The sequence below is a fragment of the Corvus kubaryi genome, unplaced genomic scaffold (assembly GCF_017639235.1).
Source record: "Corvus kubaryi isolate FWS band 111438036 unplaced genomic scaffold, C.kubaryi_AGA036_p1.0 37256, whole genome shotgun sequence".
In the NCBI taxonomy this organism is placed as follows: domain Eukaryota; kingdom Metazoa; phylum Chordata; class Aves; order Passeriformes; family Corvidae; genus Corvus; species Corvus kubaryi.
In genome coordinates, this window is record NW_024581076.1 from 3,711,339 (window position 1) to 3,726,123 (window position 14,785).

General features: G+C 34.7%; 1 protein-coding gene across 5 annotated transcripts in view; it reads left to right on the forward strand.

Annotated features, from left to right (window-relative positions):
- DYNC2H1 (dynein cytoplasmic 2 heavy chain 1) overlaps positions 1-14,785 on the forward strand; it is a 155,446-nt gene that overhangs the window by 50,997 nt on the left and 89,664 nt on the right. For all 5 annotated transcript variants that reach the window (XM_042023793.1, XM_042023794.1, XM_042023792.1 and 2 more), the window contains exons 55-65: positions 310-447; positions 2,753-2,866; positions 4,023-4,183; positions 4,342-4,465; positions 5,057-5,178; positions 6,059-6,145; positions 7,503-7,629; positions 9,327-9,468; positions 10,014-10,123; positions 12,549-12,647; positions 13,758-13,881. In XM_042023793.1, the coding sequence (XP_041879727.1) occupies positions 310-447; positions 2,753-2,866; positions 4,023-4,183; positions 4,342-4,465; positions 5,057-5,178; positions 6,059-6,145; positions 7,503-7,629; positions 9,327-9,468; positions 10,014-10,123; positions 12,549-12,647; positions 13,758-13,881 (1,348 nt within the window). The remainder of the gene's footprint in view (positions 1-309; positions 448-2,752; positions 2,867-4,022; positions 4,184-4,341; positions 4,466-5,056; positions 5,179-6,058; positions 6,146-7,502; positions 7,630-9,326; positions 9,469-10,013; positions 10,124-12,548; positions 12,648-13,757; positions 13,882-14,785) is intronic.

Here is a 14,785-nt window from a genome sequence, read left to right on the forward strand (position 1 = left end):
AAATGCTATTGAATTACTGGCAAAATTGTTGTGTGCTAGTTGTTGTTTCATTAAAAGTTTATTATTTTGAGTTTTTTTTTTTTTAATCTTTTTGATGTAGTAATAGATTTTAGAACGACACATCTAGAATTGCCAGATCTCATTTTTAGGTTAAATAATATCAAGAAAATGTGGAAAAAATTAATAATAATAAAAAAAATAAAATTAGTCTACATTATTCTTAGTTTGTCCATACTATTTGTAGCAAACTTTCATTTAAATTCACTTAAAATTTGTTGCTAAATAGCTGCTTCCTGTAAACTTTTATAGGCAGGTGTTTCAAAGCTGAATGAAGCTAAAGCCCTTGTAGATGAACTGAACAGGAAAGCTGGAGAACAAAGCATTTTACTCAAAACAAAGCAGGATGAAGCTGATGCTGCTCTTCAAGAAATTACAGTGTCTATGCAGGTGCTGTATACAATCACATCAAAAGTGGGGGGAAAAAGAGAAAAAAAGCTGGTTTTCTATCTTTTGTCTCTGTAACTGCCTATGTTTTGTATTCTTTTCAACTGTTACAAAATCTGATGCATTTACAAGAATTTGCCTAAAGGAAGGCATGAGCCCACAGGCTTGAATAAAGTTGCAACAGGACAGAGCATTATGTAATTTAAATCAGGTTAGAACTGGTTGAGTAGGAAGAGATCTGTGCAACTTTTGTACCTGAGTAGTGTTCACTGTTGTAGTTTAGTCTGTCTGAAAGTTTTCCTAGAACTTTGTAAATCCAAACTGATCGATTTTATGTTTATCCCAGATAGGAACTTTCAGCCAAATACTTCCAAGTAGCACTATTTTAAGTAACAAATACCAGGAATTAAATCTGTGGACTGTTAAAAAGTGTGTATTTCATGAGGTCTGATTCTCAGAAGTCAACCTCAGAGAAGGTTAGATAATACCTCTATATTCATCACTCTTTGAATCTTTATTCTTCAGCTCAGAAGTACACTTTTTTTTTCAAAATTCTATAATTTTCTTTAGGAGTGTTTTCTCTGTCAAATAAAATAATTGTGTAGAAAATAGGTCTCTACATTGATGCTTCCTGGAATTATAAATGTAGGATAAGCTGTAATGAGTCTGCTGTGACTGCACTGGGGTTTTTTTTGTTACTGGTTTAATCTGGTCAGTCTGAAGCCCGATGTCGAAGACATTCTGTGTGTGCAGTAAAGTAAATGCCTGATCTTCCACAGCATATTTTTCACAGGCTGTAAAAGTGCATTACTTCCCATCTTTGTAAGTCTCTTCCTGTTGGCAGTTTTTAGTACTTTTGGGCTCTATCTGCCTGCTGTACACTGAATTTGAATAATGGTGATTGGCTTGGTGTATAAATCTGTGTCTGCTTTTGTCCAGTAGAGTTACAGGTATGTGGGTAGCACATACTACACTGTAGGACAAAATAGGCCAAAAGCAATAAAACATGATGGCCCCACTGACATCAGAAAAATTTCAGTGGAAGGCTGATTATTTAGATTAGCATAAAGTATAGGTGCCCTCTAACATTTTAATGTCACTTCAAATGATCTAGGTTACATAACAGAGAGAGCTCTAATACAGACAGACTCTTTTAATCTCCTTTCAGAGAAAGACTTTTGACCTACAACTAAATTTTAAGGTTTTCTTATTCAGAGTGATCATTCAGTACAGGTTCATTTGCATGATGTCTAATCTATTTTTATGTAGCTAATGTTTTATGGATTTGAATGTAATCTTCAGTAACATGCTGCTCTGAAGCTTGGGTTAAGTGCTCAGAGGATTATTATTATTTTAAGATTTTCTCTGCTTTTATGCATCTGTTACCTTCTGTTACATCTTCACTCAGCCTGGCAGTTGCTGGTGATGATAATGTGTTATATACTGGAAAAACCTACACAATGAGCTTCATTGTCTTGTGTCTTCTAGGTGAACTGAGCCTAGAATATTAGTATTTTATTTTGTGTGTTTTATACATTTGTCCTCAATGGATAAAACACATGTAAGGTCCTTTCTATTGTAGTTTTATAGACTAAGTATTAATTGTTGTACTGAAGTGTTTAGCATTCCTGAAGATGGCTAATAGCTACTCTCTGCTGGTAGACACAGGTATGCACAATACAAATCCAGAAACAAAAACCCAAAAACCCCAACAACTTATAGTCTAAAGGTAGGACATAAGACAAGTATCTGTATGGACAGATTGGTACAAAATTACAAGTAAAGAAACCATTCCACGATTAGTAATTCTGGGCTAATAAGCTGTAGTTCCAATACAACTGCTGCTTTTATGAACATGATAGAAAAAGAGTGTTTTAGTGATGTTCTGAAAGAAATTGAAATAGAAAAGGGAGCAGGACAAGGCCAATGACAGGAAAATAGTACTTTCAAATGTAGTGAGAATGTTACAGAGGCTGTCACTCCTATGCTTTTAAAGGAAGGCTGACATCTTGATAAAGAAAGGAAAGTCAGAAGCAAAGGAAAAACAGTCATAATGAGCCTCAAAGATACACGTACAGATTTGTCTGTGGTAAAGAAAGGGAAGGAAAAAGAGTAAAAGCAAATTATGCTTATTCCATATACTTTATTTACCTAGGCAACCTGCCTAATATCAAATAGACTCAGATATTTTATTGTAATTGGTGTTGTGCAAAATATTATAATGAAGACTAAAAGAAATAAGAGACCTAAAGGAATAAAATCTGTGTAAATTTGCAAACTAAAGGTATTCTTTTTTTTTTTTTTACAGAGTGCTAGTGAGCAAAAAGCAGAAATGGAAAAAATAAAACACCGAATAGCAGAAGAGGCTGCAGAAATAGAACAGAGAAAAAGAAAAATTGAAGATGAACTGAAAGAGGTTCAGGTAAGAGCTGATAAGGAAAAGTAATATTTTGCAGTCTGATTTTATCTGACTTATGTCCTGCTGTGCAAAATAGTTTTGCAGAATTTATCCCTGCAATTCTTAAATTTTACTCCAAATTATTTTGATATTAAAACTTCTATGCATTAGAAAACAGTATTCCGTTTGCCAGATAGAGATTGTCATTTTGGCATTTGTGTTCTATTAGATAGTAGTTACAGAAAGAGTTTTCAAGCCAAATATTGCTTCCATCTGCAGTTTCTATGCTGCCATGCTCTACAGCTGAGTTCTGATTTTATGGAATATTTTTCAATTACTGATATCTTATATAGACCAACTACATTACGTTGCCTTGATCAAGCTGGTAATACAGGACTTGGTACTCTCAGCTGAATGGAAATAGTTTAGTGAGAGATAATTTACAGTTATTACTAAATCCTGAAAAGTACATATCCTAATGACACTATAGCAAACTGCTTGTTCAAGAGATTTTACAGCTGTTAAGCATCAGGGTTTTTGGGAGGTATGTGTGTTCAGTCATTGCTTTTAGTCTGTATTTTTCATCCTATCCATTTAAAATCTATATTAAAGAATAAGGGAACAGTACAACAACTTAATTTTTTTCCTTTTAAATATCATAGGTATCAAGGAATTATATCCTTGTATTGAAAGTGACATGGAACTACAGGATTAGACCCATTCTGTGGTCTTTGATAAATATGAAGGATGTGCAAGGTGTGCACAGTCTTTAATGATAATCTATAACTTTTGTTTCCTGACCATTTTGTTGCTTTGTTGATAGGGGTGAAGGATTTGTTTAGCTACTGGAAATGAAAAGCTTTTGTGGGCTGTATTTCTGTGGATGTTTACAAAAAGATCCTCAGTCATGCCTATAAATAGTAATTAGCATCATTATTAAAAGATACCTATATCACAATGTTAGATTATATGACGCTGTTTTATATGGAAGTATACTTGTTATCACTTATTGAATACGTGGCAATTTTTTACTAACTTGTAAACATGAATCTGTATCTATAGTAGTTTCTTAGGTAATAAAATATTTAAAAAGAACAAGAAATTGTATGAAAACTGGAATGGGAAATGTTCACTTTCTCATATCCTCATCTCTCTTTTTAATGTGTCTTCATGTTTTAAGCCACTGGTTAGTGAAGCTAAATTAGCTGTTGGAAATATAAAGCCAGAGGCTTTGTTAGAAATCCGATCACTGCGGATGCCCCCTGACATAATCAGAGACATTCTAGAGGGAGTTCTGCGGCTGATGGGGATTTTTGATACATCATGGGTGAGCATGAAGAGGTGAGAATTTTACTTAACCTTTAAAATTAAACACTAATTTACAATATGAACTACTTCCTATTGTATTCTGGAATATGGTCAGAATCCTTGGTTTCATATGGAAATAACCTTTTTAACATTTGTTTCTTCTTTACTTTGTTATTTAATTATTTTTACAGTTTCTTGGCCAAAAGAAGTGTAAGGGAGGACATAGGATCATTTGATGCCCGTAATATTCCAAAAGAAATACGAGAGAGTGTTGAAGAACTTCTTTATAAAAACAGAGCATCTTTTGATCCAAAGGTAATTCCCGATGGCATTATGTAAAATGAAAACAAGCCCAAAAAAAGACCAAAAGAAAGGACATAATTGCCTGGTTTGCCAATATAATTTTTAGGATGAACTTAAGAGAAAAAGCTTAAGAATTTTGCTTACAGAATTTTTCAGTATAAAGAGATAAAGGTGTATCCAACAGTGAGAATGTGGTTGGTGGGTGAGAAGGGGTGGGGTGAGAAGTCATTATGGAGTCAAGTACTCAAAGATTTTTCTACTGCTGTAAATTAGAACTCAGACCAAGGAATTGTAACTGGCTCCTCTGGCCTCCTTGTAACAGTAAGACTCTAATAAATCATTCATTAATTTAAAACTTGTTAATTTCAGTATAGCTTCATAGTTATAAAGATACCCATTGTGGTTTTTTACATGGATTGATGGCCTGCAATATATTAGTAACAATTTAAAAGGTTAGTTCAGTAGAAGAGTTGGCTTATTAACATTTTAAGTTGGTAACTAGAAAATCTGTTGCATACATAAATACTTATCCTGTATTTATCTCTTCTACATTGTACTTCAAGGACTTTCTTGTAACAACTTTTCTTCTACTGAATTTTTTAGAATGCTAAACGAGCTAGTACTGCAGCTGCTCCATTAGCAGCTTGGGTGAATGCCAACATCCAGTATTCCCATGTCTTAGAACGAATTCAGCCTTTGGAAAAAGAAAAGGCTAGCTTGGAAGCGTAAGTTAAACTCTATTACAAAATAAGTGTTTTTCATTCCAATGGTGGTGGGTGGAACTAAAGCTGCCAAGGAGGAGTCTGAGTATGAGGAAAGGCTTCTTTAGTTGAGGGTGACAGAGCGCTGGAACAAGCTGCCAGAGAGGTTGTAGAGTCTCCTCCTCTGATGATACTAAAATCGTGCCTGGACTCAATCCTGCTTTAGCAGGGGGGTTGGGCTAGATGATCTCCAGAGGCACTTTCCAGCCCCGACCATTCTGTGATCCTGTGTGAATTGAAGTTTATTAAAAACAAAAGAAAAAAGATAACCTCATCCAGAGGTAATAAAAGGTACATACTGACGCAGAAAAAGTAAGTTTGCAATAGTTTCTTTTTCCTGGAAGCTACGCCTTGGATGTCTTTTGTACAATCATGAGTTAGTTACCTGTCTCAGCTGAATACTGTCAGGGAGAAATGAGCATCACAGATATGCTTAAAATGTATTCTCTCAGTGAAACCCATGCTATTTATGAGATATATAGTTCCTCTTTTTTCAGCAATGTACCAAGCATTACCAGTTTGCCCTTAGGATCAGAAAGATAAGGCATTGTCTTATGACCATCCATAACCTGAGGAATCTGTACTGATTGTTTTTCCAGGTATTAAAATTCTGTATTGGAAGAATTTGTTCTGATCTTTAAGGATGGGGTGTTTGGTTTCCATTTTTAAAACTATGTGATGAGAAGTACTCAAAGCTTTGACATGTGAAAACATGTATTTTAATATAAAACACAAGGAAGAACTATTTCCGAGCTATCTCTATGTAAATTACTTTCCTGTTATATTTGCTCTTTTTTTTTCCCTTTGGGTCCATAGTCTTAAAATAAATATTACATTTTTGTAGTAATCTCAAGAAAACTGAAGACAGAAAACAGAAGTTAGAGGATCTTCTGAACTCTGTTGGTCAGAAAGTATTGGAACTGAAAGACAAGTAAGTTGGGTTCATTTATTTCAAGGTATAAATAAAAGCATTGATGATTTTACAGTATGAATAATGAATTTAAGGAAATGTAAATTCCTGTACTGCAAGGTATTTACATCAGAATTAGTGATGCTTAGGCTATCTATACTCTCAGTGGAGATAAATGCTATTAGAATACAGTTCTTGTCTTTGATCAGATGAAATAAATGCTCCTTAAAAGTACCTCCTTCTCACTACTGACTGTGTTGGTAGCCTTCGTTGTAGTCATTGTAGATGTCAAAGGTAGACAGTATGTTTCTCACCTTCTGAATCACAGAGGACTTCAGTGACTCCTTAGGACTTTGGAAACATTCCTACACGAAACTTCTACTGATCACAGCTTGAAGAGAGGCAGTTCTGCTTCTTTTAGGGTGGCCAGTTTGGTGACAGTTACTTAGATAGCTATCTCCTCTTTCCTTAGCCTCTCATCAAATCCATGACTCACAGTGGCATGAAAATAGACCTGGTAAACGATTATACTTTCTCCAAATTCTGTTTAATTCAAGTTTTTTAGTTTGATGTTTTTATTAATGTACTTAGTATAGGAGATACTTTACAACCTGACATATGTTGTACATATTACTGAAAGTCATGTTTTGTAGTCTGCAGAAACAAAAAAAGGATAATTCTTGTAATTCAGCTATAATTCATTATATACTATATATTAGAGTTAAATATCTTACTTTACGTACTATATATCATATATTTATAAAGTAATATATAAATATATTACTTTAAAGAGATGGATTAAATGTATTAAGTATTTTAAATATGAATCAAAATAATTAGATAGTGAACATTACAAAATAATACCTAAACCATGCCTGGTTTTTAGGGCATGTTCTTACTTCATATTAGTTTACAAAATAGATTACTGTGCATTGAACTGGAGTCATCCATGTGAATTAGTAATATTCTTTTTTAAACATTTAATAGATTAAATTGACCAAATGGTTACAAAGGTATGGTATGGTATTGAGCATGCTGTTGTCCTCACTAGGTGCAGATCAGAACTTTATACGATCACTAAAATTGTCAGGCTGTTTAAATAGAAGAAGGAATGATTTTCAGACATTATAGTCTGTATTTCAAATTTATTTTTAAATGTCACCTATGCATCTATCTAAATTTTGTTGGCTAGAAGTCAACAAGCCCATCTGCCAGTTACAAGCAGAAGGTACAAAAAAAAGAACTGCTGCAGTTGTGTTCTTCATTAACAATAAGCGAGGCATTCATTACAAATTCAGTCAATTAAACTGCCTTGAAAATAACTGTCCATAAGTTTAGTAGTTCATGGTAGCAATTACAAAGGGTATTTGTTTTACAGGTTCCAGAATAGAACAACAGAAGCAGCAAAACTTGAAGCAGAACTAAGTAAAGCTCAGAAAACATTGAAAGCTGCAGAGGTACTGATAAGTCAACTCGATAGGGAGCATAAAAGATGGAGCACTCAGGTTAGTGAAAATTTTCATAAGTACATCTTACAGCTGATAATTTGAGAATACAATTTTTGCACTGTTTGGAGAATGTGAATTACTGCCATTCTGCATTTTTTGATTTTTCATTAGAAAATAAAGCTTTCCTTCTTTCTGAAACTTCTTTTTACTTCACCATACTTGCCACCTCTCTACCAGAAGTGTAAAAATCCCCAGTATTTAATACAAAACATATACAAAATTCTGTGCTGGTTTTCAGTCACAAGAATGTAATTATTATGATGGCTGAATGTGTCAGCAGTTGGACTCTCCAACCTGAGATAAAGCCAAAAGGGACAGATTTTAAATGATCACAGTCTTAAAATGTATCTCCTTTATGCCATCAGTGTTGGAAATGCAGATGTAGGTCTATCCAAAATGATGGGTTGCTTTTGAAGTCTTCACTTAGATGCTTGGAACTTTTCTGCTGTTAAAGTAGGGAAGGTAAGCATACATTGTTTGCTCAAGTGATGTATTTGAGAGAAGCTGTCAAGTCTTTGGAGACACAGGCTCTTTTACAGCCTGAAACAAAAAGGAAAATCTGAAGATATATATGAGGTGAAAATTGCTGTCACCTCCAGAGAACCCTAAGTAACTTTCATGGGTATCTTAAAGCAGAAGAAATCTTCATGCAGAGATACATGGTCCTGTCTCTCCAATGATACAGGAAAAAGCCTAAACAATTGACTAAATGCCTGCATTTTGAAGAACCAAAGTTAAGGTTAGATGAATCCTTCTTGTAGGTTGACCACCATACTGGAAAAAAATGGAAGATTATCCTCTGAAAGTCACTTTACAGCTTTTCCATCTGCTATAGTAAGGATTGGATATATTTGAACCCCAGAGTTTAAATGCTTCTAAAAGTGATTCCTCACAGTTTATCACCCTGGTACATTAAAGAATTCAGACTATCTATTAATGGTATTCTGTAGACTAAACTGACAGCCAAATTAATCAGAAACTCATCCCATAATGAAGACAGTAAAAAGGCAGTATTTTTCTCCCTTTAGGGTAAGGAAGAAACAGTAAAAATTTGCCTTTAATTTGTGTATCAGTCAGTATTTGTTTTTAATGTCAGTTTGGTTAAAGTAAAAAAAAATGTCAGTAATTTGAAACCAATTATGGCAGTCACATATGCTGTTGGTACACTGTATTTTTCTCCAAAACACTGGAACATTTCAAAACTGAGTTGATTCAGTGCAGATAAATTATTTGACGATATATGATGAATATATTTTATCATGTAAGTGTGCAGTGAATAACAGTAAGTATAATAGTTGTATGTAGTTGTCTGTATACGTATTGTAAGTTATACTTACAGCCTGACTGTGACTAGGATCACAGATTTCTTATTTTTCTTACTATAATACTATTTATCCATTTGCTTATAAATTGAACTGTTCATCAAATTAATGGATTTTTAGCAGTTACATTCTCAGAAATATCTGTCCATGCCCTAGCCCAGAGCTAAAAGGAATTTTCCCCATATCTCCATGTGTGTCTTAGCTAGGTAGAGATAGCTGAAATGCAAGAAGAGAAACTGTCTCATCTGTATTACCAATGGCAGGCAAACTTAATTCTGACATTTTAGTAACTGATGAGATGTATTAATGCAGTTTTTGTTTGCAAAACACCTATACATTCTGTACATTCTGTACTTTTTTTTTTTTTTGAAGGTGTCAGAGATAACAGATGACCTGGCTACATTGCCTAAAAGAGCTCAGTTAGCAGCTGCATTTATTACATATCTTTCTGCTGCTCCCGAGGATCAGAGGAAAAACAGCTTGGATGAATGGACCAAATCAGCAGGCCTTGAAAGTAATTTCGTGTGTGTGTTTGTCAGTGTCTGCATGCAAGTAATTAAGCTTGATTGAGGAAGTGAGAAATGCCAGTGAGTTCTTATGAACAGTCTCAGTTGTCTTTGTGATCCCAAATGAGAAGAGACATTTTCTTAATAAATATTTCTACATGCTGACAGATTATTTCTTAGAATCATTCAATGAAATTATTAGGCTTATAAATATTTATAAATAATTGTATCCTTATAGTCCTTGCTTAAAAAGAAAAGTTTACGAAAATGAACGTGTTCACATTAACGGTTGTAAATTTGCCAGTGTATTCTGAATGTTGCTGCTTTTTCAGCAATCATTTTGATCTGTGTGTTAGCAAAGCTATTTAATATTTCTATGACATCAGCTACTTATTAATAATAAGTTCAATAAAAGCAATAAAATAATAGATTAAAGGGAAATCTACAGACCTGCACTCTGTTAGACAAAGTCTCTGTTCTGTATAGACTGGTAAATGCTTTAAAATTATGCAGACTGTAAATGCTGACAGAAACTTACACTTTCATTTGTCAGAGTTCGATTTACGGCGGTTCCTGTGTACAGAAAGTGAGGAGTTAGTCTGGAAAAGTGAAGGTTTGCCTTCGGATGACCTTTCAATAGAAAATGCTCTTGTCATCTTGCAGGTAAATTTGCTTTTTTGGGATTTAGGTATTTACAAATTTCAGTAACATGGCTACTTGAACTATTTCATTTGTGTTACTTATTGGCATCACAGAGCACACACACACATAGAAATAAATACTTATGTAGCAATGGATATTTTGTAGCAAAAGGAAAAAAACCTGTTAAAGGAAATACATGTTTTAATTTTTGCTTTTACTGTTTTATTCCATATCAGTCTGTTCAGGCTTAAAGTGTAAATAGTCATTAACACCAGTACAATCAGTGGAGGATTATGTCCTGTATATGCTCACTTTGACATATAATTTCTATTTCTTTTTTTCCTCAGAAAAAGGAAAAGGATATATGCAGATACCATTCAAGATCTATATATATATACAGCTAATAATACTTGAGAATGGGAAAAGATTCCGTTTTATTATATACATATATATATATAAAATACATAATATACAATTATGTATGTAATATTCTAATAATTTATTAGATCTGCTAACAAGTAAATATTTGATGGCTTGAGGGGAAACTACATTTACCACAGGTGATTTGCTTGGATAATTTATGATTCAAATCAGTTACTGATTTTTCTCCAATTTGAATTTATCTTGCTTTATCATCCTCTTTTAGTAGATCTGTATATTCTTTTCTCAGTTTGATTAAAAAGCTTTTCAATAAATACTGTCTTGTACCATTAAAGCTACTTACATGGTGTAATAAAATCTTATTTTCATTTTTTTCATTAGTTGAGTAGATTGAGCTCTTAAAAATTTCACAGTGTAAAAAGAGCTTTTTGAAGCACTCCCTCAGCTCAAATAATTTTCTTTGTGTACAGTTTTTTTCAGCATCCTTATAAAGCTGAAAATGGTATTTTATCAATGTGATCTACAGTAGAGTTCTCAGCCTCTTGTGTTCATCATGTTTTGGTGTTTGAATACTGGTTATGTTCCCCTGTCTTTCAATTTGAGATCTCTGTAGTTACTCAGTTTGGAATACTGGAACTCAATCTAAAAAAAAGCCCCAAACTTGGAAATGCTTTTCTCTCAGACTGAACCAGAGAATTGTTGAAAATACATGCTTAAACCTTCAGCAAGTTTGCTGACACAAAACTGGGAGACATGGCTGATACACCAAGATGATCCGAGGGCTGGAGCACATCTGCTCTGAGGATAGGCTGAGAGAGCTGGGGTTGTGCAGCCTGGAGAAGAGAAGGCTGCAGGGACACCTCACTGCGGCCTTTCAGTACTTAAAGAGGACTTACAAAAAAGAGGAAGAACAAGTCTTTACATGGGTAGATAATAAGAGGACAAGGGAGAATGGTTATAAACTAAACAAGGAGAGATTTAGATAAGATGTTAAGTAAAAATTCTTTACTTAGAGTGTACTGAGGCACTGGCACAGGTTGCCCAGAGAAGCTGTGGATGCCCCTTCCCTGGAAGTGCTCAAGATCAGGTTGGATGGGACCATGGGCAACCTGATCTAGTGAGTAGCATCTCTGCCCATGGCAGGGGGGTTGGAACTTCATCATGTTTAAGGGACTTTCCAATCCAAGCCATTCTATGACTGAGTCTCTGATACACAAGAGTTTAAAGTTGAAACTCAGAGAGTCCTTGACAGACTGGAGAAATGGGCTGACAGGAACCTCCTGAAGTTCAGGAAGAGGAATTACACAGTCCTGCACCTGGGTAGTAACAACCCCATGTACCAACATGTGCTGAGGACCAACCAGTTGCAAAGCAGATTTGCAGAAAAGGACCTGGTGGTCCTGGTGGACACCAGGTTGTTCATGAGCCAGTAATGGGCCCTTGACTTCTCCTTGGTGTCCTGGTGGTATCCTGGACAGCTTTAGGCAAAGTATTGGCAGCAGGTCAAGGGAGGTGATCCCTCGCCTTCACTCGGCGCTGATGAGGCTGCACCTGGACTCCTGGGTCCAATAGTGTGATCCTCAGCACAAGAGAGACATGGATGTACTGGACAGAGTTGAGTGTAGCTTTGTGCCTGCAAAATACTTGTATTCATGATTGTTTCTAAAATGCATTGAGGTCCAAACCCAGAAGTGGCGTAACTTTGCCCACCAGAGGAAGAAAACGGAAAACTAACAATTCTAAGTTTAAAAGCAGCTGTGAATAACAGGAGCTGTAGATTATACTCGTTGAATAGACTCCTGTTTTTAAAAGAAGGTGAAGAATTGCCTAACTTCAGCAGGACAAACATCTAAGTTTGGATTTGGGTGCTCTCCTCTTTTTTTAATGGAGAGATAAAATGAAAGACATAAGTTTCCTCGTCTGTTATTGTTTCTCTAAACAGTGTGTTAATTTAAAAAGTTTTTAAAATATATATTCCATTAGTTTGGGGAAATAAAAAAAAAGGATTTCAATTTTATTCCTAAAATAGATTTTAGTAAATATACTTGTATTTCTTTTTCCCTAGAGTAAAGTTTGCCCATTTTTGATAGACCCTTCTTTCCGGGCTACTGAATGGTTGAAGACACATTTGAAGGAATCACGTTTGGAAGTTATTAACCAACAGGTGCAGTATTTACTCTAGGTCTTTTTTGTTTGAGCTTTCTCTATTCCAAATTTTACAGAGTAGTTTAAAAGGTGTGTGATAGCAATCACCAAAAATGAGTTTATATTCTATGAAGCATATAATTTCTCAAAGAGTTCGAGGTTATTTAAAATTGGAAGGTCAACATCTGGTATTCCTTCTACATGTTTGCTTCTTTGTGCTGCTGTCTCCAAGAACGTCATATTCCCTGCTGAGAGGAAGATAGTAAAAGATTGTCAAATAGAGAAGTCTTTTGTATACGTGGTTGCAATTCACTGGATTTCAGGAGTATATATACACTTAATTCCCTATGATTGTTGTGTTGTATTATCTACATTGGAAAGAGTAAATTTGATTTCAGTTTGAGATTAAGGTACCTGAAATTCATTGTGTGCCTGGAACTGTTTACCTGAGTAGTGAGGCACAGCTCAGTTGTGCACACGTAGGCAGGCATCTGGTGCTATTAAGAAGTTCCTTACTGAACCCCACCTGGCCTCCAAATATTGCTTCAACAGCTCTGTGTAACCCTTGTAGATGCTCTCTGATGGTAGTAGATAATATATCTTTGGGTAATTGATTGTTTCTCCTGCTAGCTGGTTTGCCTGATTACCTTTTAGCCTCTGTTGTCTATATTGTCCAGGATCTGTATTGACTAATGAGATCTTAAGCACCACATGCATGTTTAAACACCTGTTTGCAACAAAAGACTGCATGTAGACCTCTTAATAATGTGAATCCTGTGCATGGTTCAGTTTTGAGACATAGCTACATATTAAAATTTGAGATATGACCAGGACTTCCAGGTGCACCTGGCAGACATGATGGTGAACCTGCTCTCTTCTGATGGGGCACTTGAAGATCTAGGCATGTTAGATAGGTTTTCTGCATGTCAGTAGCTGAGTAAATCAAATTTATTTCAACTAAACATTTATGGCTGAACCCTGAAGTTTCATATGCCTCTAGTAGGATTTTTCATCTGTACTACTGATTTTTAGATTTGGACTATATGGTGTAGTGCCTTCCTACTCATTCTGAAGTGTTCACGTTTTTCAAAGAAGCATGAATCAAAGGAATATATTTTTATTTACCTAGGACACCAACTTCCTAACTGCTCTTGAGCTGGCAGTGAGATTTGGGAAAACGCTTATTATACAGGAAATGGATGGAGTGGAGCCTGTACTTTACCCATTGCTAAGAAAAGATCTTGTTGCTCAAGGTAAATCACCAAGATCTTCGCAAATGCTTGTTCAAAACTTCTGTAGTTTAGATCTATTTATATAAAACTTGATTTTTCTGAAAACATGAATATTGTGTAGTTGTTTTCCTCTGTAGTATTAACCTGCTGCTAATGCTTCAGTGCATGAAATATGTTGGAGATACGTTCTTATTTAGTAAGTGGAAAAATATTGAAAAGTATTTAAAACTTTTTTGTAATTGAAATTAAAATAATGTGTTTTTATCGACTCTTAAAATTTAAATTTTAAGTTAATTTCTAGTGATGATTTCAGACACATAGTTTTAATTGGAAACTTGGGCCTTAAATAAACCAGAAATTACACAGCTGTTTGTGCAATTAGAAATCAAAGGTTTAGGATGTTGGTGTTCCTGCTTCTCTTGCATTTCTCTGAAACTAAAGAAGACGCGCAAATCTGTTCCTGATGTGCCCTTGGAATGGGGAGGGTCATAGAGATCAGCAAAATGGTGGAATTTGGTGAAAGGAGTCCCTTAACCAATGCAAGAAAAAGGAAAAACCACAACATTTAAGTTTTGCAATATAATATCTCTGGTTTGGACAGATAATGTGTTCTATCTAACTGTCTATAGAACTGCTTTGGACTCAGTTGCTTTAAAAATTTTTTTTTAGTATGAAAAATTGTGATGAAAGTTTCGCAAAAATAAATAGTAATTATGCAAGTATCTCAGCATGAATTTTGTTGTATTATGTTACATATTTTGAAATTATATCACGAGAACTGGATGAATTAAAAAATACAGCAATGTGTGTTTTAAATACTTTCCAAATTACAGTAATTAAAATAGATTTGTATTACCCTTTGTAATCATATTTCTGCCTCAAGTGATAATTTCTCAGCATATACCACAGCATATGCATGTAATTT